Genomic DNA, 18,509 nt, shown 5'->3' on the forward strand with positions numbered 1-18,509 from the left:
GGCAGACAGGAGGGCCAGCCCTGTCCTGGGGGGCATCAGGCACAGCATCACCAGCTGGGCAAGGGAGGGGATTGTCCTGCTCTGCTCTGCTCTGGGGCAGCCTCACCTCGAGTGCTGGGGGCAGTTTGGGGCACCAATATATAGGAAAGTATGAACTATAGAGAGCATCCAAAGGGGGGCAATAAAGATGGTGAAGGGCTTTGAGGGGCAGCCATACCAGGAGTGGCTGAGGTCACTTGGTCTGTTTGGCCCGGAGAAGAGGAAGCTGAGGAGAGACCCCATTGCAGTTACAGCTTCGTTGTGAGAGGAAGAGGAAGGGCAGACACTGACCTCTTCTCTGTGGTGACGATGACAGGACCCCGGGGAATGGCTTGAAGTTGTGTCAGGAGAGGTTTAGGTTGGGTATTAGAAAAAAAGTTTCTTCATTCAGAGGGGGGTTGGGTGCTGGAAAGGCTCCCTAGGGAAGTGGTCACAGCTCCAAGCCTGACATGGTTCAAGAAGATTTTGGGCAATACCCTTAGGTACATGGTGTGGTTCTTGTGACTGTCCTATGATGGGCCAAGAGTTGGACTTTATGATCCTTCTTGGGTCCCTTCCAACTCAGGATATTCTTCCATGAGCTAGGAAAAACCAGAGCACTTGCACAGGATGCAGAGAGAGGTGAGTGCTGCTCTCAGGATGACTGGTGCTCCAGCTTAAACCAACCAACCAACCAACACAACAACAAAAGGAGATGAAAAACTGTGGTTATTTTGTTTGCACAGGTATTTGCTCTGCTTTTAAGAGCCAATATGACTTGGTTTCTTTTTTTAATTGTGGGCACAGGTATCCTTGAGATTGTTTCTGAATCCATCAATTCACAGTTGCTCCTGTCTTCAGGAGTGGAGCAGACTCCAGAGAAGGAAAGCCCCAACTGATGCATGCATTAGAGTCTGAAACATCGAGTGAAAGGAGTTCTGCCTTCCTGCAGTTTCAGCAGCTGGCCAGGAGCAATTTAACTTCACAGGGAAGTTTTTTCTCTTAGACACATGTATAGGACACATGTATAGACAGTCTGAAGGGACTGCGTTATCAACTCTGGTAGCTGCTAGGATTTTTAGTGGTCCTGTATAAAGATAGCCCAGAGCCATTCACATTCAAATAAGCAATAAAAGGAATGCATTGTAGGAACATGATTCCTCAGAGATAAGATTACATATTTCATTAGGGAGAGACAGAGCACACTTTGGCACCTCATCAGCTTCGCTGCTTCGGGGCTCCCACAAGGATCAAGGTTCACATATTGCTGCAGGGCTTGAAACCTGTGCCCTCAGGAGTGCAAAACTCAGTAATGAATCCTACCCTAATAAATTTTTTTCTATCTTACTGTTTCCAAGGTCATGCCTGCCCCACGTGCTTATTTGTCAGACAATGCACAAAAAGTTATCATAAATTTTCCCTCATCTATCTTTGGGCAAACCTGTGGTATATCACAGGATTACTCAAGGTTAGCAACTGTTTCAATATGGAGTTCAACCTTTCACACTTCTGTTTTGTGCTTGGTCACATGTGAGGCACATCCATAACATGCATGAGAGCTTTAGTCAGTCCACAACACATAAACCCTGAGATGTTAAATACAACGTAAGTGAGGTATCACCTTATCAGACAGTCCCTCCAAGCAGCTTGCATGTTCTGTTTAAATATTAAATCTGGCTGAAGGTCACCACCAGCTGTCCATTAACCAAAATAAAAGGGTAAATCTGCACAGCAGCAACACCAGCCAAGGTGTGTCCTGAGCTGTGCCCCTTCTTTGTTTGGAATGAATGGAGCTTTCACCTCAGCACTGCCAGGCAACGCTTAAAAACATCGTAAAATTTTATTACAAGGAGAAGGAAACACACCTTGTATGAGTAATTGCTGTTGAAAGATTAAAGGTGACAAACCTCAAGGAATGGATGTAGACATTGAGTCAAATGTTGCTCAACATGATGCTTACCAGGAATTCTCCTGAGCTGCAGATCAGGCTGGCATGATACTGCGCTGTATTTCCAGCTTGGTGTCAAACCTCTCAGATGTCACCCTGTTCTTCTAAGTTCTTCTAGGCCTTCTGATGTTTACATTTTTGTAATGAAATTTCTCACGCACATTTCATGTAAATAATGATTGTTTTGCATTCCTTTCTGGAGGAGGAGAAATTTGATAAACTCTTGGTTTGACCAGTGTAGCTGGAGAAGTGGCAACTACATCCTCCAATCCATGGTCACTTTTAAAAATCTGTAAATATTAGAGTCAAAAATAAACTATGCTTTTTTGCCTTAGATGTTTCATGCATGTGATATGCAGGTTGTTTAACATTCCCATAACAAATGGCTTAAACTGTGCCCCAGAAAAGTACCTGTTAAATCACTGTGATGTTAACATCACATATTTCACTTGAATGGGAGATTTCCTAGCAGGTTCCCTGTTGCTCAGAGTGAGCTGCATTTCCCTGATGTGTTCCAACCTCCTGAATTTAGGCTTAGAGCTATAATCCTTCACAACCTTGCTTTGTCTTACAGGTGTTTTGACTCTGCCTTGCTTTGCAGGCCAAAACCTGGCTTAGTTGAGAATTAACACACCTGGGAGATATCTAAGACCTCTGTTTCCTCTCAGTGAACACAACAGTCTCTTAAGCTGCTAGCACCAGATTCTTCTAGCATGTTTCCATGTCTGCAGTCATGTTTTCCTCCCCAGCTCTCTGATTTCTTTGAGACAGCAAGTCCCAGGGAGGGAGTTAAAGCACCCCAATGTCAAGCACTGCACCCTCTGTGAAATGTCCTGAATACAAGCAAAGGACAAGGACAACTTTATAGATACCCTCAGAGTTTTTACACCCATTCATATCTGTTCTAATACATAGCAGTGACTGAGATATTTCTTTCTCACTGCTAAATTGTTGTGATCTTTGGCTGGAACAGATGCTTTGTCATGGTGAAATTGCCTGTGGACAAACAGCAGAAGCAGCAGGGCAGTGCTGAAGAACTGTCCCTCCTTCATGTGCTGAACTGCAAAGCAAAGAAACAAGAGGAACTCTCAGCATCCTTCTTCCCTGGTGCCCTCTGGTGACTGACATTGATGTCCCCGCTCACACTGCACAGAATCCTGAAACACAAACCTGCTGAGGGGCCAGGCCTTGGGGAAGAAAAGAAATAGTATCGATTTTGTCCATTAGTAACAGTGTGGGATGTGAAACTTGGTGGTCTGGTTTATTTCCCTGTAGTTCATGCAGGCAGCACCACCACTGCTCTGCACCAAAAATGAAGGAACAGCAAAAGAGCTTCTTGAAAACATAGAGAACCACCCTGGAAATGTAGGAAAGGGTATCAGGAGAGGCTTGCATTAGTTGTGCTTTTACCACCATCCACTACATCAATACTCACACTGCATTAGCCTTGAAGAGAGGAGAGTGTCTGATCTGATGCTCAGGGACATACCCCACTACATCATCTCGTGTCCCTGTGGGATCAGTGCAGAGCTGGGGATGTTTAGCCTGGGAAAAAGGAGGCTCAGGAGAGACCTTATTGCTCTCTACAACTACCTGGAAGGAGTTTGTAGAGAAGTGGGGATCAATCTCTTCTCCCAGGTAAACAAGTGACAGGATGAAAGGAAATGAAAGGAAATGTCCTCAAGTTGTGCTGGGGGAGCTTTAGATTGGATATTAAGAGAAATATCTTCATGGAAAGAATGGTCAGGCATTGGAACAAGCTGCCCAAGTGGTGGAATCACCAGCCCTGGAAATGTTAACAAAATGTGTAGATGTGGCACTTGGGGCTGTGGTTTAGTGGTGAACATGGCAGTGTTAGGTTGATAGCAGGACTCAGTCTTGGAGGCCTTTCCAACCTTATCAGTGTGCTTTGTGAGACAGCCTGTCTCCCACTTCTGGGAGCCCTTCAGACTGTTTGCAAACATCCCCCAACTTAATTTCTGCCTCTGGAAGCAGTGGGAGCACCTCTCCTCTGGTGTGTGCTGGAGCCAAAATAGCTCAGGGTTTCAAATAACCCGAGGTGGAACACCCATTGCCTGCAATTAGCATACCATATCCAGGATCTGGAATGACCTGAAACTCAAGAGAAACCCAGGTATCCCTAACACTTGGGGAGAAGGTCTGCTGGCAAGAGCATCTTGTACCTCAACAGCAGAGCAGCCAGAACTGTTATCTGGAGGATGCAGGAGTTGAAATCACTTAGAGCATCAAATACCTTGAGCTTTAAGCAGCTGGAGCATTTATCAGTCAGAGCTGTGAGAAACAGGAGCATCCCTAATCCAAACTAGCTGGGGTGTCTATCAACTGGAGCCAGGGTGTTTGTCACCCAGGTGCCACATGGGCTGTCCTCTGTTATCTTATATATCAAGAGTTCTGTTATCATTATAGTGCAAGCATTCCATATCACCAGAGTTTCATACCCCCTCGATGTTTCTCACAGACAGCTCCTCTAATCACTGACTGTTCCTGGTCCTTGCAGCAGCCATCTGACTCCAGATCCCACCAATCCACTATTTTATAACACTGTTCTTATTGGCTACAGGTGGATCCGGGCAGGTGCGGCTTTGGGCTTTAGGACTCCGTGATGCGGAGCACCTGCGACAAGAGGCTTTTCCTTCCTGCCCGCTGCTGGCAGCACCTTGGCGAGGGTCATGCTGGTGGCACCCTAAATAATGAATACAGGTGAGTGATCTTAAGTACAGACTCGCTTTAGTAGTGGTCATTTGTAGTTACTTCTAATAAAGAAATTCACAGAAACAAAACCTCTGCGTCCTCGCGTCTGCTCAGCAGCCTCCTGGATGCTTCTGGCTGGGGGTGTAGGACATGGGAATTGTGGAGGTTCATGGCTTTGTCCCTGATCCCGATGGACCAACCTCTGCATGCAATTGAGGAGAGAGACCTGGGGAGGAGACTCCATGATCAAGGACGGGTGTAGAAGGATGCCAAGCAGGAATGACTGTCAGGGAAGCCCAAAACAGCCATCACCGTGGGAGGAGAGATGGGGACAGGGAGCATTTGTCAGTCAGGGAGCCCCGTTTTGGGGACACACTGGAAAGGGGAGCTCAGCACTCCTGGCGGAGTGGCTTAGAAGTCCTGGATCTTGGGTGCTCTCAGCACTCTCGTGGGCTCCTGCAGCAGCAGCAGGGCTGTCACTGATCCGGCCCCTCAAACCAGGCAGCTGCATGTGCTGTGTACTGGGGCTCAGAGCCGGCCCTCAGCCCTGCTCTGCTGGCTGGCAGGGTGCACAGGGATTTGGGACCAGCAGCCAGGAGGGAGCAGAGGGGGCCCAGCAGGCCTGTGACATCAGTTCCCACAGCAGGCACACTGCCAGCTCCCGGCTGCGGCTGGCACCACGGCACAGCCGCTTTCCCCTGCTCCTCTGTGCACGTTTACGTGTGCGAGCACACACGGACACGGTGCCAGCAGCGGCACAGCCTCGCCCCTTCGCACCCGCGGCAAATGCAGCGGGAGCTGTGACGGTGAGAACAGGCCAGTGGAAAAGGTATTTTTGAATAAATTCCCGTCCTGTCCTGCAGGTGCCAGCACAGACGCACAGATTTGACAGAGACTCCGGGCCCCCTGCAGCCCTCTCTGGGCAAAGCCCCACCTTTCTCTGTTCAAACCAATAAATTTTAAACCAATCTGAGCCAGAACAACCCCAGTCCCAGACTTGCTTCTTCTCTGTTTGTCACCATGGTAGGCAATGGATAAACCTTCGCGCCCCCAAGTCCCAGGTCTTCCACCCAACACCCACGAGCTGCAGGGGTCTGACCCACAGAGAAGCCATTCCCATGGGATGGTTGCTTCACAATGTTTGTGTGGGGAAAGCAGAGTGACTGGGAATCCCACAGTACCACCACCACTCCCCACTTGTGTCTTGGTGCTGGGGACGGTCCAGGCATCCATAGGGATGGGTTCAGTGCTCTGAGGCCTCTCTGAGCAGAGGGCAATGCTGTCACCAGCTCTGCACATTGGTGGTGTCCACAGAGAAGTTGCTCCCATAGCAGATTTGGCATTTGTTTTATCTTCCCTCATTGAATTTTGTGGTCTGGCCTCATTCCAGTGTGGGTGGGCAAGAGAAAGCCTCATTTACCTGACAACCTCATCATGCCTCTGGCCACACAGCCTAGAAAAGTACAGCACTAATTCTGATGCTGCAGAAAGACATAAATAACAACACACAGGCAGGAAGACAGACAGTGCTTTTATTGCTGGCTTTACCAAGAGAAAAGGGGATCGAGCACAGTGAAGGCAAACTCCTCATGGTGCACATCCAAACATCCAGGGCAGCAGCAGCTCCTGCCTGCAGCGATTCCACAGGGTGCACTGAAGACAGCAGCATCTGCAAGGGGATAGGAGAGCAGGACCACCCTTTACTCAGCCATTACTGCTCTGGCACTGCTGCAGCCCTGTGTCTGGAGTCAGGTGCCAGAGGAAAGGGAGACCCCGGGAAGGCACTGGTGCTGTGCAGCAGTGACAGAGCAGTGCCAGCACCCCCAGTTACCAGAATATGCCCATTGCCCTCCTGCGGTTGATGTCTCTCTTCAGCTGGCAGAGCGCACACGGGGTGCAACACCAGATGGAGCAAAAGTCTCGCAGGATGGAGCCCTGTGGAGCAAGGGACATTGCATGGAAAACCCCTTCCCACACCAAGCGTTAAACCTTTCAGCCTTCCTATTTTACACTGTCAGCACCCCATGGGAGCTCACTTGGGCCCTGCAGCATCCTGCTGCTCATATCCAGCAAGAACTGGGATGAAGTAGCATGTGCTGGGATTACCTCCAGCTCACAGTGCTGAGGCAGATATGTCCCTGACTCCTGGCCAGCTGGGATGCTCATGCAACTCCTCGTGTCTGCCCTTCCCCTTGGGCACCCCTTTCTCCTTCCTTGAGCCCCCAGTTCAGTACCCATCCCGTGGCTGTTGTTGCTGTGGGGACGGGCCCCCAAGCTGGTCACTCACTGGGATGTTGTATCTGGTGCGGTACAGGGTCCTCATGGCCACACTAGAGCCGCACAGGCAGCACTCGTCCATGTCCCCAGCCACCTGGCAGTTCAGGCAGAAGAAGCAGAACATCCCACAGAGACCTGTGGGACAGTGAGACGTGGACTTGGCCAATGGGTGCAAATACAGAGGGGGAAAACCCAGCTGAGAGCTGTGGCTCCTGACATCAGGCAAGAGCTGCTCTGCCTGCAGGACCCATGGGAGTGGGGTTTGTGGCAGGGTAATGCTGCAGGAGGAGCAGGAAACACATCACAAGCATCAGCAGGGATGAGGGCTCTGTATGTACTCACATACACCGCAATCGGAGCAGCAGTCCAGCAGCCCTGTTTGCCACTCCCCAACAGGCTGTTGGGCAGCTGAAAACTGGGGTTGGACTGTAATCACAGTTCGAGAGGCCATTGCCAGCACGGGCTCAGGTCCCTCCAGGCAGTTGGTGGTCTGGAAAGAAAAGCCATCAGAAGAACATGCTGCAGGTGTTTCTGAAGTGGGCGTCTTGCTCAGGCTGCTGCATTCAGAGAGAGCTCCTTGGGGAGTCCCCACTGCCAGGGTAATGCCCCTCTCACCACAAAGGGGGGGACACAGCTCTGCCAGAAGCTGCCACTACCCTCTGAAGGAAAGCCCTCTCTAAAACCAGTTTTCCACCAAAGGCAGCAGCACATCATCCTATACACAGCACATATCCTAAGTAAAACGTCTGTAAAAACAAAGGTCCCTCTGCTTCAGAACTGCAGCGCTTCAATACCTCAAACTAGTCTTTTCATCTCCAGGTCATCTTTCATCATTGTCTGCATAAAATCACATAAAAATATCTGTGTAAAATTGTCTGCATTTTGGGCAGGTTTTGGGGGGTTTGTTTTGTTTTGTTTATGATCACAGTCTCCCAAAGTTACTACTGCTCAGTTCTGGTCTCCCCAAGCTCTCAGGAGTCCTGCCACCAGTTCCTATCCCTCCTCCACTGAACTGTCTGTGCCAACACGTCATCCTCCTCCTCCTCAGTCTTGTGGGGTCACCATGGCCTGTGGAGTTCTTCTCCATCCCATCCTTCCTCAGCAATGGGCTGTGTTCTCTGAGAGCAGAAAAGCTCCTACTTCACAGTACCATCCCCAAAATCACTTGACCAAAGTAACAACTCCACCTGCATCTCCATCAGGGACCCCTTCCCTCCCTGCCACCCCTGCAAGGCACAGGACCAGCTTCTGCCACTCTCAGTTTTGGTTTTGGAGCTTTAATTAAAACAAACAAAAAAAAAAAAATTTGAGGATTCTCCCACAGAACTCCCGTGCAGACACTTCCCCTGCCCTTTGCCCAAGCTCAGCTCCACTTTGTTAAGACTCTAAGAGGATTGTTTTCACACCAGAATTGCACAGTTACACAAAGTTAAGTATTAAATGACACAAGAAATGGGGTGGAACAATTACTATGCCCAGCACTCAGACTGTGCCATTGAGCTCATTACTCAAATCAGAGTGGCACCAGCTGTGGCACTGCATTTGCACTGACTAATGGCAACAGGTGGCAAAGGGTTGCTGGCTCTGCTGGAAGCTCCTGTGACTCCCCAGCAAAACAGACACATCCCAGCTGTCAGAAACAGCCTGTTGCTGTAGGTTGAGCCCCTGTTCCTGGCAGTCCCAGGAAGAGGCAGTGGAAGCATGGCTAGGCTGTCCCCACCTGAGACACCTGTGAGTGCAGCAGGGGACACTGCATCCATCGTCCCTTTCCGGTCACCTCCTGGCCCTGCCTTGGCCAGCTGTCCCTGTTTGTTCATCCGTGAGATCTCAGGTGATTCCCATCCCCGCTGCAGCCAATGTAACACCTCCCAGCACACCAAATCAGCAGCCCCTTCAGGAAGCCTTGCACACAATGATTTAAGAAGAACCAGGAGGGGCAGGAGAGGAGACAGACCCTGGACAGGCTGTGCAGGGGTGAGCCCAGCATGGGGCTCCCATGCAGGGACAGGGATGTTCAGCAGCAGGCAGGACCACAGGGAGAATTGTGCACAGGAGCAGCAGCAGCAGCAGCATCAAGAGAAATTTTAGGGACAGGATTCCTCCAGTCAGGCTTCTTCTTCCCCTCCCCAGGTACGAGCACACCACATCCCTGCACAGGTGGTGGCTGCAGTGCAGTGCAGGCAGCAGCAAGGAGAAACCTCTGCCATACACTCAGCTACTGAGAGATGGGCCAGGCCTAGCACAAAAAAATGTATCACAATTTCACAATTCACACCCCCATGGCATCACCAGCCGTGCTGGAATGACTGATGGGGGCAAAAGCATCCTGAGGTGCATGCAGCTTCATTTCACCAACAGCCAAGGTCATAAAGCTGTATCTATGGGCACTGTGTGTGCACAAATACAGTGCACTATGTGAGCAACACAGTGCAAAAACTGCTGTCCTCCACCTCTGTTCCCCACATCTGTCAAGATGCCTTCAGCAGCACCCACCACACTGTAGTTAACCCTGAAGCAGCTTTCCAGGTAGAAAACCTCACCTTTTCTTCCACCCTTTCCCCTTGCCCAGCATCACCACTTCAGCCACAAGCAGTTTCCGTACCAGACCAAAGCAAAGCCATGCCACACGTACTTTCCAAGCTGTCCTTGTCCCAGCAGAGACGTGTCCTTTTCCTGGTTCTCATGCTTTATATGTGCTCTGGCAAGTGACCTCTGCTCCCTCTGACTAACAGAGCAAAAGGTAGCTTAGGTGCAGCTCTGCACAATGGCAGCTTCCCTGCTGCATTCCTACTGCCAGCCCTCACCTCTCCCCACCCAGTTGTTCTCCAGGCCCAGAGCCCTGGTGGGAGAGGTTTTCCAAGAAGGGCAGTTTGTTGCCAGGCTCCTGTGCTGCCCTAAGCCATGTGCTGTTGGAGGGGCAGGACCATTCCTTTGTCAAACCCGAGCATCTGCAAGAACTGTCTGTAACTGCACTGGGTGACACAGGGGTGGCCTTCCTCAGGCTAAAAATGCATTTTTCTGCATTGCCAGGGATCATCCATCTGAGCCATCTGGGTTTAAGCAGTTGGGAGTGCCATCACACACATCCACCCCTCAGCATGGACAGAGCCGCTACTTACCCATAAAATGTTTTGTGGTAAAGGGGAAGGTAGAGTGGGGACAAAAAAAAATCATATTCTCCTTAAAGAATGAAGCTGGGAGATATTTTCAGGGATCAAAAGTCCTTTAGCATTTCTCTTGAGATTGATGGAGAGAGGGTGGATGCAACCTCCACCTTCAGGGTGGGAATGCAGGGCTCACAGCCCAGTGCAGACAGATGGGCAGTGTAATGCCATGCAGGAAGATGGCACCATTTGTACCTAGAGAGGACGCAGATAACCCACAACCCAGACAGGTTTTTTATTGCAGGTGTGGAGGAATTCATGCTCAGGGTCCATATCTCTTCAACATCAAGGTGAGCTGGTGCCAGGTACCCCCTGCCTTTCTATTCAGAAAGCATCACTCACCAACAGCAGAGGTCACTTGGCTGCAGGAAGACCCAGCTCTGCCCTGCAGCAGTAGTCATTTTCCCAAATTTTAAAACTTGGATGAGCAACACTGACTCCTTCGATGTATTAAATATCCTTTCTAATAGCTGATCCAATAACAAAATACTAGTGAAAATCTCTCTCTGCAGCAGGCACAGGGAAATCTCAGCTACACAAAGGGCTGCTGAGATGGATGGAGCAGGAGAAGGATTGGTGCTCTCAGGTGGTGCAAGAGTGACACACACAGAGGTAGGAAGACAAATTCAAAACTTTATTTCTGCAGTTAAGTAGGGAAAATCAAATGCAGTCAAGGCAAGCTCCACATGGTGCATTTCCCAACAGTCAGAGCAGTGGTGACTCCTGCTTGCAGCAGCTCCAAGGATGCAGCGAGGATGGCAGCCTCTGCAACAGGATGGGAGAGGAGTGTCAGGACTGAGATGTGCCTCACCACACTCTGTGTATCACCCCAGTCCTCCTCCCTCCACCCTGCATAAGGTCCCCGGTGACATTTTGCTTCAGGACATGTCACTCTGGCCAACTGTCCATGGCCATTTTCCCACTGCAGCAAACTTGGTCTGGTGTCAAGATGTTGGCAGGAGAGGCTCTGGGAAGCGACCTGCGTGTGTGTGACAGCAGCTTTATGGACGAGCACCACCATCCCTGGCTTACCAGAATATGCCAAGCTCCCTCCTGCGGTTGATGTCTCTCTTCATTTGGCAAACAGAGCAAACAGTGCACCACAGGGTGACACAGTAGTCAGAGCAAATGGACCCCTGTTAGGGAGACACAGGTTAGGGACAGAGGCTTCCCAGAGACCACGTTCCAGCCAAGAAAATTTAATCACATTCTAGGTCAAGTACTCTTTTCTTCTCAGCAGGCTGCAGCATCCTGAGTAGAAAACACTGAAGCCTTGGGCTGGCAAACCCCAGGAACCACAGAAAGGAAGGAAGGAGCCCTTTGTGCAAGCTGCAGATAACAGCTTATCTTTTGACTTCTGACGTTCAGACTGGGAAGAAAAAACGTTCACAGGAAGAGACAATGTGGGGAAAGTGAACTTGGGACCCTATGGTTTGCCCTTGCGATGGCAGCAACCACCTCCCTTGCAGGAAGAAACACCCTCACATAGGCACGGTCCACTGTTCTCCCAGACCTGATCATGGATCTTTATCCATGTAACCTATTTATTAGCTTCACCTATTCTTTATTCAGCCCACAGTTATCTCAATCAAAGCTCCAAGACAGAAGCAGCGCTGAGATGGATAAGAATGGGAAAAGCAGGGGGAGTGGCAATCCCTGCTGTCCTGAGCCCCTCCCTCAAGCGCAGAGAGAGGGGCCTTGGGGCGCCCTGTCCTTCAGGCCCGCAGTGGGTGAGGGGCAGGCTCAGCACTGACCGGGATGTTGTATCTGGTGCGGTACAGGGTCCTCATGGCCACGCTGGTCCCACACAGGCAGCACTCGTTCATGTCCCCAGCCACCTGGCATGCCAGGCAGGGGAAGCAGAACATCCCGCAGCAGCCTGGCAGGGGAAGAAAACGGCCCTGGCTGAGGCTCTGCCTGCCGGCCTGGAGCCGCCAGAGCAGCTGGGAGAGCCAGGCTGCCGGGCTGCGCTGTGGCACCACCACAGAGGCAGCAGGGGCACGGAAAGCGTGTCCAAGGCACTCACAGACGCCACAGTCGGAGCAGCAGTCCATCAGGCCTGTCTGCCACGTGCACCTGGAGACAGACGACATGGCCCCACCGAATTGGGGCTGGATCGTCACTACGGTTGGGGCAGCCATTCCCAGGCCCTCTTCTGAAAGAGACAGGAAACAGGAGAGTCTGTGAAAAACCCGTGTTTGGTCTGAACCTCCAACCAAACTGGTGGCTACCACCCTTCAGCAGGCCTCCTTCTGCCCAGCTCCCTTGCTGCCACTGGAGGGCATAGAGCATAACCACATCTTGCCTGCATTTCTATCTGTTCAAGGTTTTCACATTATCTGCCATTTTATCCAGCCTTCAAAATAGCATCACTCACGTTCTCCACTCCACTCCATAAAGGCTTTGCTAGTGCTTAGACATGACTCATTCCCCTCGTGCTGAACTGGGCAGTGAACCCAAGCTAAAGGGAGCGACTTGGGCATTCCAGTTGTTGAACTTGGTGTATTTTACACAGCATGGGCACAGGGTATGTGGGAAGCAGCTGTGGGCTCATTTCCTCATAACAAAGCCAGGTACACACAAAAGAGTAGTATAGAAAACTCGTATCTCCAGTTTCCTGATGTATGGAGCCACAAAGGGAGAAAATCAATGTCCAAAGTCTGAAACATTCTCCTTGCCTTATGTGGTTAAGCAAGCAAGTAAACCTTGAAAATCAGTAAACCTCAGATCTAAAATAATAATAATGATGATGATTATAATGATAATAGTAAGAATAGAAACAAGAGCAATTTCTTTCTGCTTCTAATTCCCAAGCCAAGTAAAAAAGCACAAAGCTTTTCTAGGTAACAAGTCTAAGAAAGTTTGGGCTTGGGTGAGGTTCTCTGAGATAAGATAGACTGCCTGCTCACATTTGTTGTGCCTTCTTTTCTGTAAATTGAGTGGATTTATTTTATGTCTTAGAAACAGCAGTTTGACAAAGGCAGACCCACCCTACTGGGTGGTCAGCCTCTTCCTCTTCCTCCTCTTCCTCCTCCTCCTCCTCATCCCATTGCTTCTGAGCTCAGAAGCCAGAATAGAAACTGAAATGAAGGAGTGATGCTGGGGGAGGGGAAGCACTTTTTTTCTCCATAAGCACTTTCTTTCTCCAGAAATCCCACTCATGGCTTCAGCTGGCAGCACACACCAGTCTGTAAGCCCTGCAGGAGTGCAGCTGGGGGTAGTATCAGGTGTGTGCCCAGAGGGAAGTGCAACACCTCTGCCAACCCACAGCTTCCCTCTGCCTGGCAACAGCAGTGCCACCACACAAGTATTATTCACCTATTTTCTCCTCTCCTAGCTGCAAACAATAATGAAGAGTTTGAAGCATAGCTGCTCTTGCCACCAACAGCACAAGCCATTGAAGGGACAAGCAAGCACACGGAGAGAGCAGGTATCAAAACCCATCAATATCCAAACTTCTGGCAGGGCAGCTCAGTTTAAACAGAGAGTATTGAGTACCAATCAGATTCCTTTAACACATTTATACAATTGTGTTAGCATCAGAAAGCAGTAAGCAAAGGTAAACTCTCCATAATCCAGCTTTTGCGCACAGCTTTTTAAATCCCATCCCCCTCCCCCCCCGCCCCACCAGTAGGATTTGCCATATAGTTTGATTTATATTTTGTGTTAAGCAGGAAAAAAGAAAAAAAAACCCCTACTTTGACACTATTATTCCACTCTTCCCAGGCTAACAAGTTAGTAATATTTCCATGCTTTTAGAGAACTAACCTGGTGAGCAGCCTTGCCTCCTCTCCCTGCACAAAGAGGCTCTGGTAAAGATGAAACTAAACTAACTCCCTCAGATGTTATTGGCAGCCAGTAGTAAAAAAACACACAAGTGGGAGGTAACTTGAAGGGGGAGGTCAGGAGCTGTTCCCTGTCCTTACAGCCACAGACTTTAAAAATGCAGAACACAGTAATTTATTTTTCCTTTTCCCAAGATTAATTATTTCTTTTTTTAAAAAAAATATTTGCATGCTTATTGTCTTGTTCCCTTAACTTTGCCCACATGATGTTGCTGCTCAGGGAAGAGCAGTTCTGAATAATGTACTTTTATCAGAACAGACATATAGGTTTTCATTTCTTAGAAAACACATCCTACCTGGGGAGGCTTTCCATAATAATTAGGCTGATTCCTTAAGTGCTTGTCACAGGCCATGTAGCCCAGCCACTACAGTAAAATTAACTGAGCAATTACTATACGCACATAAATTTCACTTCATAAGACACTAATATTACAGTTTCTACACTAACATGCCCCAAATACGTAACCACTCATGCCCCATGCAAGACAGTTTTGGATGCACTTCCAAATTTTGTGGAGAATCTGTGGCACTAGGACAGCACTTTTTGTTTCCCAGCAGGATGCACACAGCATGCAGAGATCCCAGAGAGGGTCTGGGTGGTGTTTCTCGGGAGCAAGTCAAGCTCAATGCATCCCATGGGAAGTGCTGATGCTGAGATTCCCTTCTCTCTCATCCTCATGAAGAATGGGGAAAGGAGAAGTTTGGGCTAAACTTCAGTATGGCAGCTTTGTCAGCAGGCTGGGACTTAGGGTGCTTTATGGGAAGGCTTTATGGGTATGGGAAGCACCAGTAGTGCTGCTGAGAAAACAGAGAGATGTGTCTTGAAATGCTTCCCTTGGCGTCCAGCAGCTCCAAAGTTTCTGTGTCTGTCCCTGCTTTTTACAATGGGGTTGCCTGGCCACTCCCTGGCTGGCTCATACACAGTTGGTGTTCTTTGTAAGAACATTGCAATAGGCTATGAAAACTGAGGTTTGCAAAAAGTTGTGGATCAGCAGATTCTCCCTAGAGGAGGAGATGCCTGACATCCCAGCAGCAGGCTGGATGAGGCTCATGGTCAGGAGTCTGCTGGGGAGGAGGGAAACAGCAAGTTGAAATGCAGTCAGGTTTTTTAGGTGGTAAGAAGGAAAAGCTCCAGAGAGACCTCAGAGCACCTCCCAATACCTAAAGGGAGCTACAAGGGAGCTGGAGAGGGACTTTTCACAAGGGCATGTAGTGACAGGGCAAGGGGGAGTTGCTTTGAACTGGAAAAGGGTAGGTTTAGTCTGTATTATGAAGAAATTCTTCATTGTTAGGGTGGTGAGGCATTAGAATAGGTTGCCCAGCAAAGCTGTGGATGCCCCATCCCTGGAAATGTTCAAGGCCAGGTTGGATGGGGCTTTGAGTAATGTGCTCTAGTGGAAAGCATCCCTGCTCACAGCATGGGGTTTGAAACTAGATGATATTTAAAGTCCCTTCCAAACCAAGCCATTCCATTTTTATTTCTAAGAAGACAATGGAAAAATTCCACTGAAATTAATATTCACCAATTTAACATGTACTACAGTAAAGGCAATACTGATGAAGATTCAGGAGCACAGATGAAAAAAAAAATCTCCCTTAATACCTTTTTGCTTTCTCTGCAAAGGACAAAGTATGGATTACACAGTCTATCTCTATTTTATGGAGCAGCTACAAGCAGAAATTTATGTGTTCCAGTTTGGCCCTCTCACACGTAAAAGTTTGTGCTTGTTCTCTGTACCACTTAAAAGAAGTCCAACCTTCAAACATGACCACAAATGAACAAAGCCACTTTCCCCAGCACGCTGCCTTGTACTATTTACACAAGCTAAGGTGTCTTCAGTGGTAAGAGGTGTGTTCATTCACAGAGGGTCCATGAATCCCATTGGTGTGCAGGTCAGGGGGGCTGTCTGGCACAGGAGGGTGCCTGGGGGCCTCTCTCCAAAGCTCTGATCCCACCAGTCCTTTCCAGAGACAGCTCTGTTTCAGACATGGAGAAGGTCTTCTGAATCAGAAACTTCACCTTTTTTCTAGACGTCTCCACAGCTTCAATGGAAGAACATGTTACCCACAAACCTCGCTCTCTTCCCACAGCTTGAAATGGCTCAGGTAGAAGGGAAGTTCCTGCAATGGTAAAAGCTGCAGGAGAATGGAGCTGAGAAAGTGCAAGGGGAAATTTTCACAGCCCTTAGAAATATAGCTGAGGGTCAGTTGCACATCTCACCAACACTGAAGCCATTGCAGTTGGTACAAGCAGAGAGCTGCTCCCATGTCTGCACATCCCTCATCTCTGCCATGCCAGGAACACTGCACACAGTAGAGAGAGTCTTGGGTGGCTGATCAGAGAGGAATTGATGCTATGGCTGGGAGTGTGCAGTGCCCTCTGGGCAAGGGGCTGAACCCCTGTACCACAGGCACTGAAACATAAAGTCCAGCACACAGTGAAGAGCTCACATCCAGGGCCAAAGGTACCACCAGCTTCACAGCAGCTCTTAGCCACAGCTGGTCACACCTAAAAGTGGTTTCAAATCCCTCAACAATTGCATGCTAGCACTAGCAATGGTTTGTCACGAGATGTTTCACACATCTTGTGTGAGAAAGACATCACACATCTTGTAGCTGAGCTTCTGCTTCCTGTGGCTTGCTACCTTTTCATGCTCTCAGTGGTGCCACTCTTTCTCCAGGTCACTCAGACTTACAGGATAATGCCCTGTGGGAATCAAGATTTACCTCAGGAGCTCACAAGGTAAAAAACAACTAAAGTAAAAATCAACAAGTCAATCCTCTTGTTACAAACAGATCAGTCCAACTTACACACTTTGTAGTCTGCTGCTTCATTAACCGCCTAAATCTCACTGAGTTGCACCTGCACGCAAGCAGAACTATCAGAGGGTGCAAGCGTGGATCTTCCTGTACCCATCCCCATCCCCACAGAATGGTGAGAAGCAGGAGAACCTCCGCAGTTCAGCTGCTCTTGGGTCAGCTCCAGAGGCTTTCTGGAGTAAGCTGGCCCATGGCTAATTTCCAGCTTGGACATGTGCTCTTTGCCTTTTCTATGGCAGTTTTATCCCAAGCTGACAGCTGCCTCCAGGGCAATGCAGGGGACGATGGACCTTCCCTTCTGCTGTCCCTTGAGTTTGCCACACGGGGTGTCCTTTCTTTAACACCTGAGCAGGAGTGAAGTGAACAGCCACACAGGATGCATCATGAAATTAATCCAGCATTAACCAAGGTATTAGCAAAAGGACGTCCAACACACTTTGCAATGGTGTTTGACAGGTGAAATGTATTTTTTTAATGTATTGATGTTATTTAGCAGAATAAATTGTATTGTAGATTAAAAAAGGCCTTTATACTTAATAATAATAATGTTTCTTAAGACAGATGGGAGAAGGGGAGAAGGTATTGAGAGAGCTGAACCCAGAGAGATGATGTGCAAGATGGGGAAGCTGTATGGCTCCACACCTGCTGCATGTGCATGACTGCAAGTGCCCCTCAAAGGAGAGCTTTGCTTCTCTATGACAGTCTCATGACCCAACATTGCTCACCCCAATGGAAGGGTAGGTTATAACCTCTGATGGAAGCTCCCCAGCAGTTTAACTTCCATTTTTCTGACTTAACATGTCATATATAAATCAGCACTGAGCAGCTCAAATCTTGAAGGCAATTTTTTGCCTCGTTTCCCTTCCTGCCACTGATTTCTCAAGCAAATCCCAAAGACAGCAGACAACAACACTCACTGCCTCTGCACCTGCCGCATGGGGATGGTTTCCCTGTGCGCATGTCCCAAGATGTCCCCTGGCAGCACATCATCTCACAGCTGAGCTGAGACTCAGGGAGGACTGAGGGAACACTTCCCCCATCCTACCCAGCACAGGAGAAAAAACCCACCAGCAGCTGTCCCCAGGTGCTGCTAGCAGTGGTCCTGATGTGGAGGTCATATTCATCAGAAAAAGCCACAATAAGGGAAGGAGCTGTGTAGGTGACAGAGTCCTGCTTGGGGCTGAGCAACCAAAAGTTTATCACCTGTCACCTGGGAAAGGAGGCATGCACTGCACACCGGACCTCCAGCCTGCCCTTTACCTAGCCAAGAGCAACCTCAGCCCCACCAGCTCCAGGGACCACTTGTGCATACATGGCCTTGGCTTTCTGCCCTGGGCTTTCCTCCCAAGAAGGAGAGAGGCAGGAAACTCCCACCCCTATCTAACAAACACAGTCAAAGTGACACTTAAACATGGTCTGCCAAATCCTTCTTTTACTGCCTTGCTGCACCCACTGGGCGCTGTCATGCATGCAGAAGTGCAGGGGAAAAAGGGATCACGCAAACTCTAAGCAAATAAATTCAAGGTGCCTTCCAGCAAATGCTTAAAAGCACAACAATAACACATCTTATGGTGTACATAAGTCTGTGCTTTCCTCCATTTTCCTCTCAAGTACTTTTATTTCCATTTATACATATTCCCTGAAAAAGTGATTTATAGCATGACAGAATTTGGGGAAAATAAGCTCTGATGAAGCTGAAAATCTGTTTGACAAATATTTGGCTGT

The 18,509-nt window shown here is 49.0% G+C and overlaps 2 protein-coding genes across 5 annotated transcripts; both read right to left on the minus strand.

Annotated features, from left to right (window-relative positions):
* Positions 1-6,200: 6,200 nt before the first annotated feature.
* LOC132072614 (placenta-specific gene 8 protein-like) lies at positions 6,201-9,605 on the minus strand. 3 transcript variants are annotated; one of them, XM_059471045.1, is made up of 5 exons: positions 9,496-9,574; positions 7,298-7,445; positions 6,966-7,090; positions 6,510-6,613; positions 6,201-6,347 (listed from the first exon to the last, which is right to left on the minus strand). In XM_059471045.1, coding segments are annotated over exons 2-5 (339 nt in total). In that variant the 5' UTR covers positions 7,407-7,445; positions 9,496-9,574; the 3' UTR covers positions 6,201-6,346. The 3 variants fall into 3 exon arrangements, with proteins under 3 accessions (XP_059327028.1, XP_059327026.1, XP_059327027.1); XM_059471043.1 differs by lacking the exons at positions 6,201-6,347; positions 9,496-9,574 and adding an exon at positions 9,588-9,605 and having other exon boundaries at positions 6,506-6,613; XM_059471044.1 differs by lacking the exon at positions 6,201-6,347 and having other exon boundaries at positions 6,506-6,613; positions 9,496-9,583.
* Positions 9,606-10,732: 1,127 nt separating this feature from the next.
* LOC132072460 (placenta-specific gene 8 protein-like) lies at positions 10,733-13,969 on the minus strand. 2 transcript variants are annotated; one of them, XM_059470806.1, is made up of 5 exons: positions 13,888-13,969; positions 12,146-12,274; positions 11,874-11,998; positions 11,152-11,255; positions 10,733-10,884 (listed from the first exon to the last, which is right to left on the minus strand). In XM_059470806.1, coding segments are annotated over exons 2-5 (345 nt in total). In that variant the 5' UTR covers positions 12,261-12,274; positions 13,888-13,969; the 3' UTR covers positions 10,733-10,883. The 2 variants fall into 2 exon arrangements, with proteins under 2 accessions (XP_059326789.1, XP_059326788.1); XM_059470805.1 differs by lacking the exon at positions 10,733-10,884 and having other exon boundaries at positions 11,148-11,255.
* Between the last annotated feature and the right edge of the window lie 4,540 nt (positions 13,970-18,509).

This window comes from Ammospiza nelsoni, chromosome 4 (assembly GCF_027579445.1).
Source record: "Ammospiza nelsoni isolate bAmmNel1 chromosome 4, bAmmNel1.pri, whole genome shotgun sequence".
NCBI lineage: Eukaryota > Metazoa > Chordata > Aves > Passeriformes > Passerellidae > Ammospiza > Ammospiza nelsoni.

What these genes read in the sequence shown, in the direction of transcription:
- LOC132072614 (XM_059471043.1), bottom strand. Translation starts at nt 7,406, where the DNA reads ATGGCCTCTCGAACTGTGATTACAGTCCAACCCCAGTTTTCAGCTGCC. An exon ending in CTGCTCCGATTGCGGTGTAT is followed by an intron (nt 7,091 to 7,297) that starts GTGAGTACATAC and finishes ACTGTCCCACAG; the next exon opens with GTCTCTGTGGGATGTTCTGC. An exon ending in GCACCAGATACAACATCCCA is followed by an intron (nt 6,614 to 6,965) that starts GTGAGTGACCAG and finishes CTTGCTCCACAG; the next exon opens with GGCTCCATCCTGCGAGACTT.
- LOC132072460 (XM_059470805.1), bottom strand. Translation starts at nt 12,260, where the DNA reads ATGGCTGCCCCAACCGTAGTGACGATCCAGCCCCAATTCGGTGGGGCC. An exon ending in CTGCTCCGACTGTGGCGTCT is followed by an intron (nt 11,999 to 12,145) that starts GTGAGTGCCTTG and finishes TTCCCCTGCCAG; the next exon opens with GCTGCTGCGGGATGTTCTGC. An exon ending in GCACCAGATACAACATCCCG is followed by an intron (nt 11,256 to 11,873) that starts GTCAGTGCTGAG and finishes TCTCCCTAACAG; the next exon opens with GGGTCCATTTGCTCTGACTA.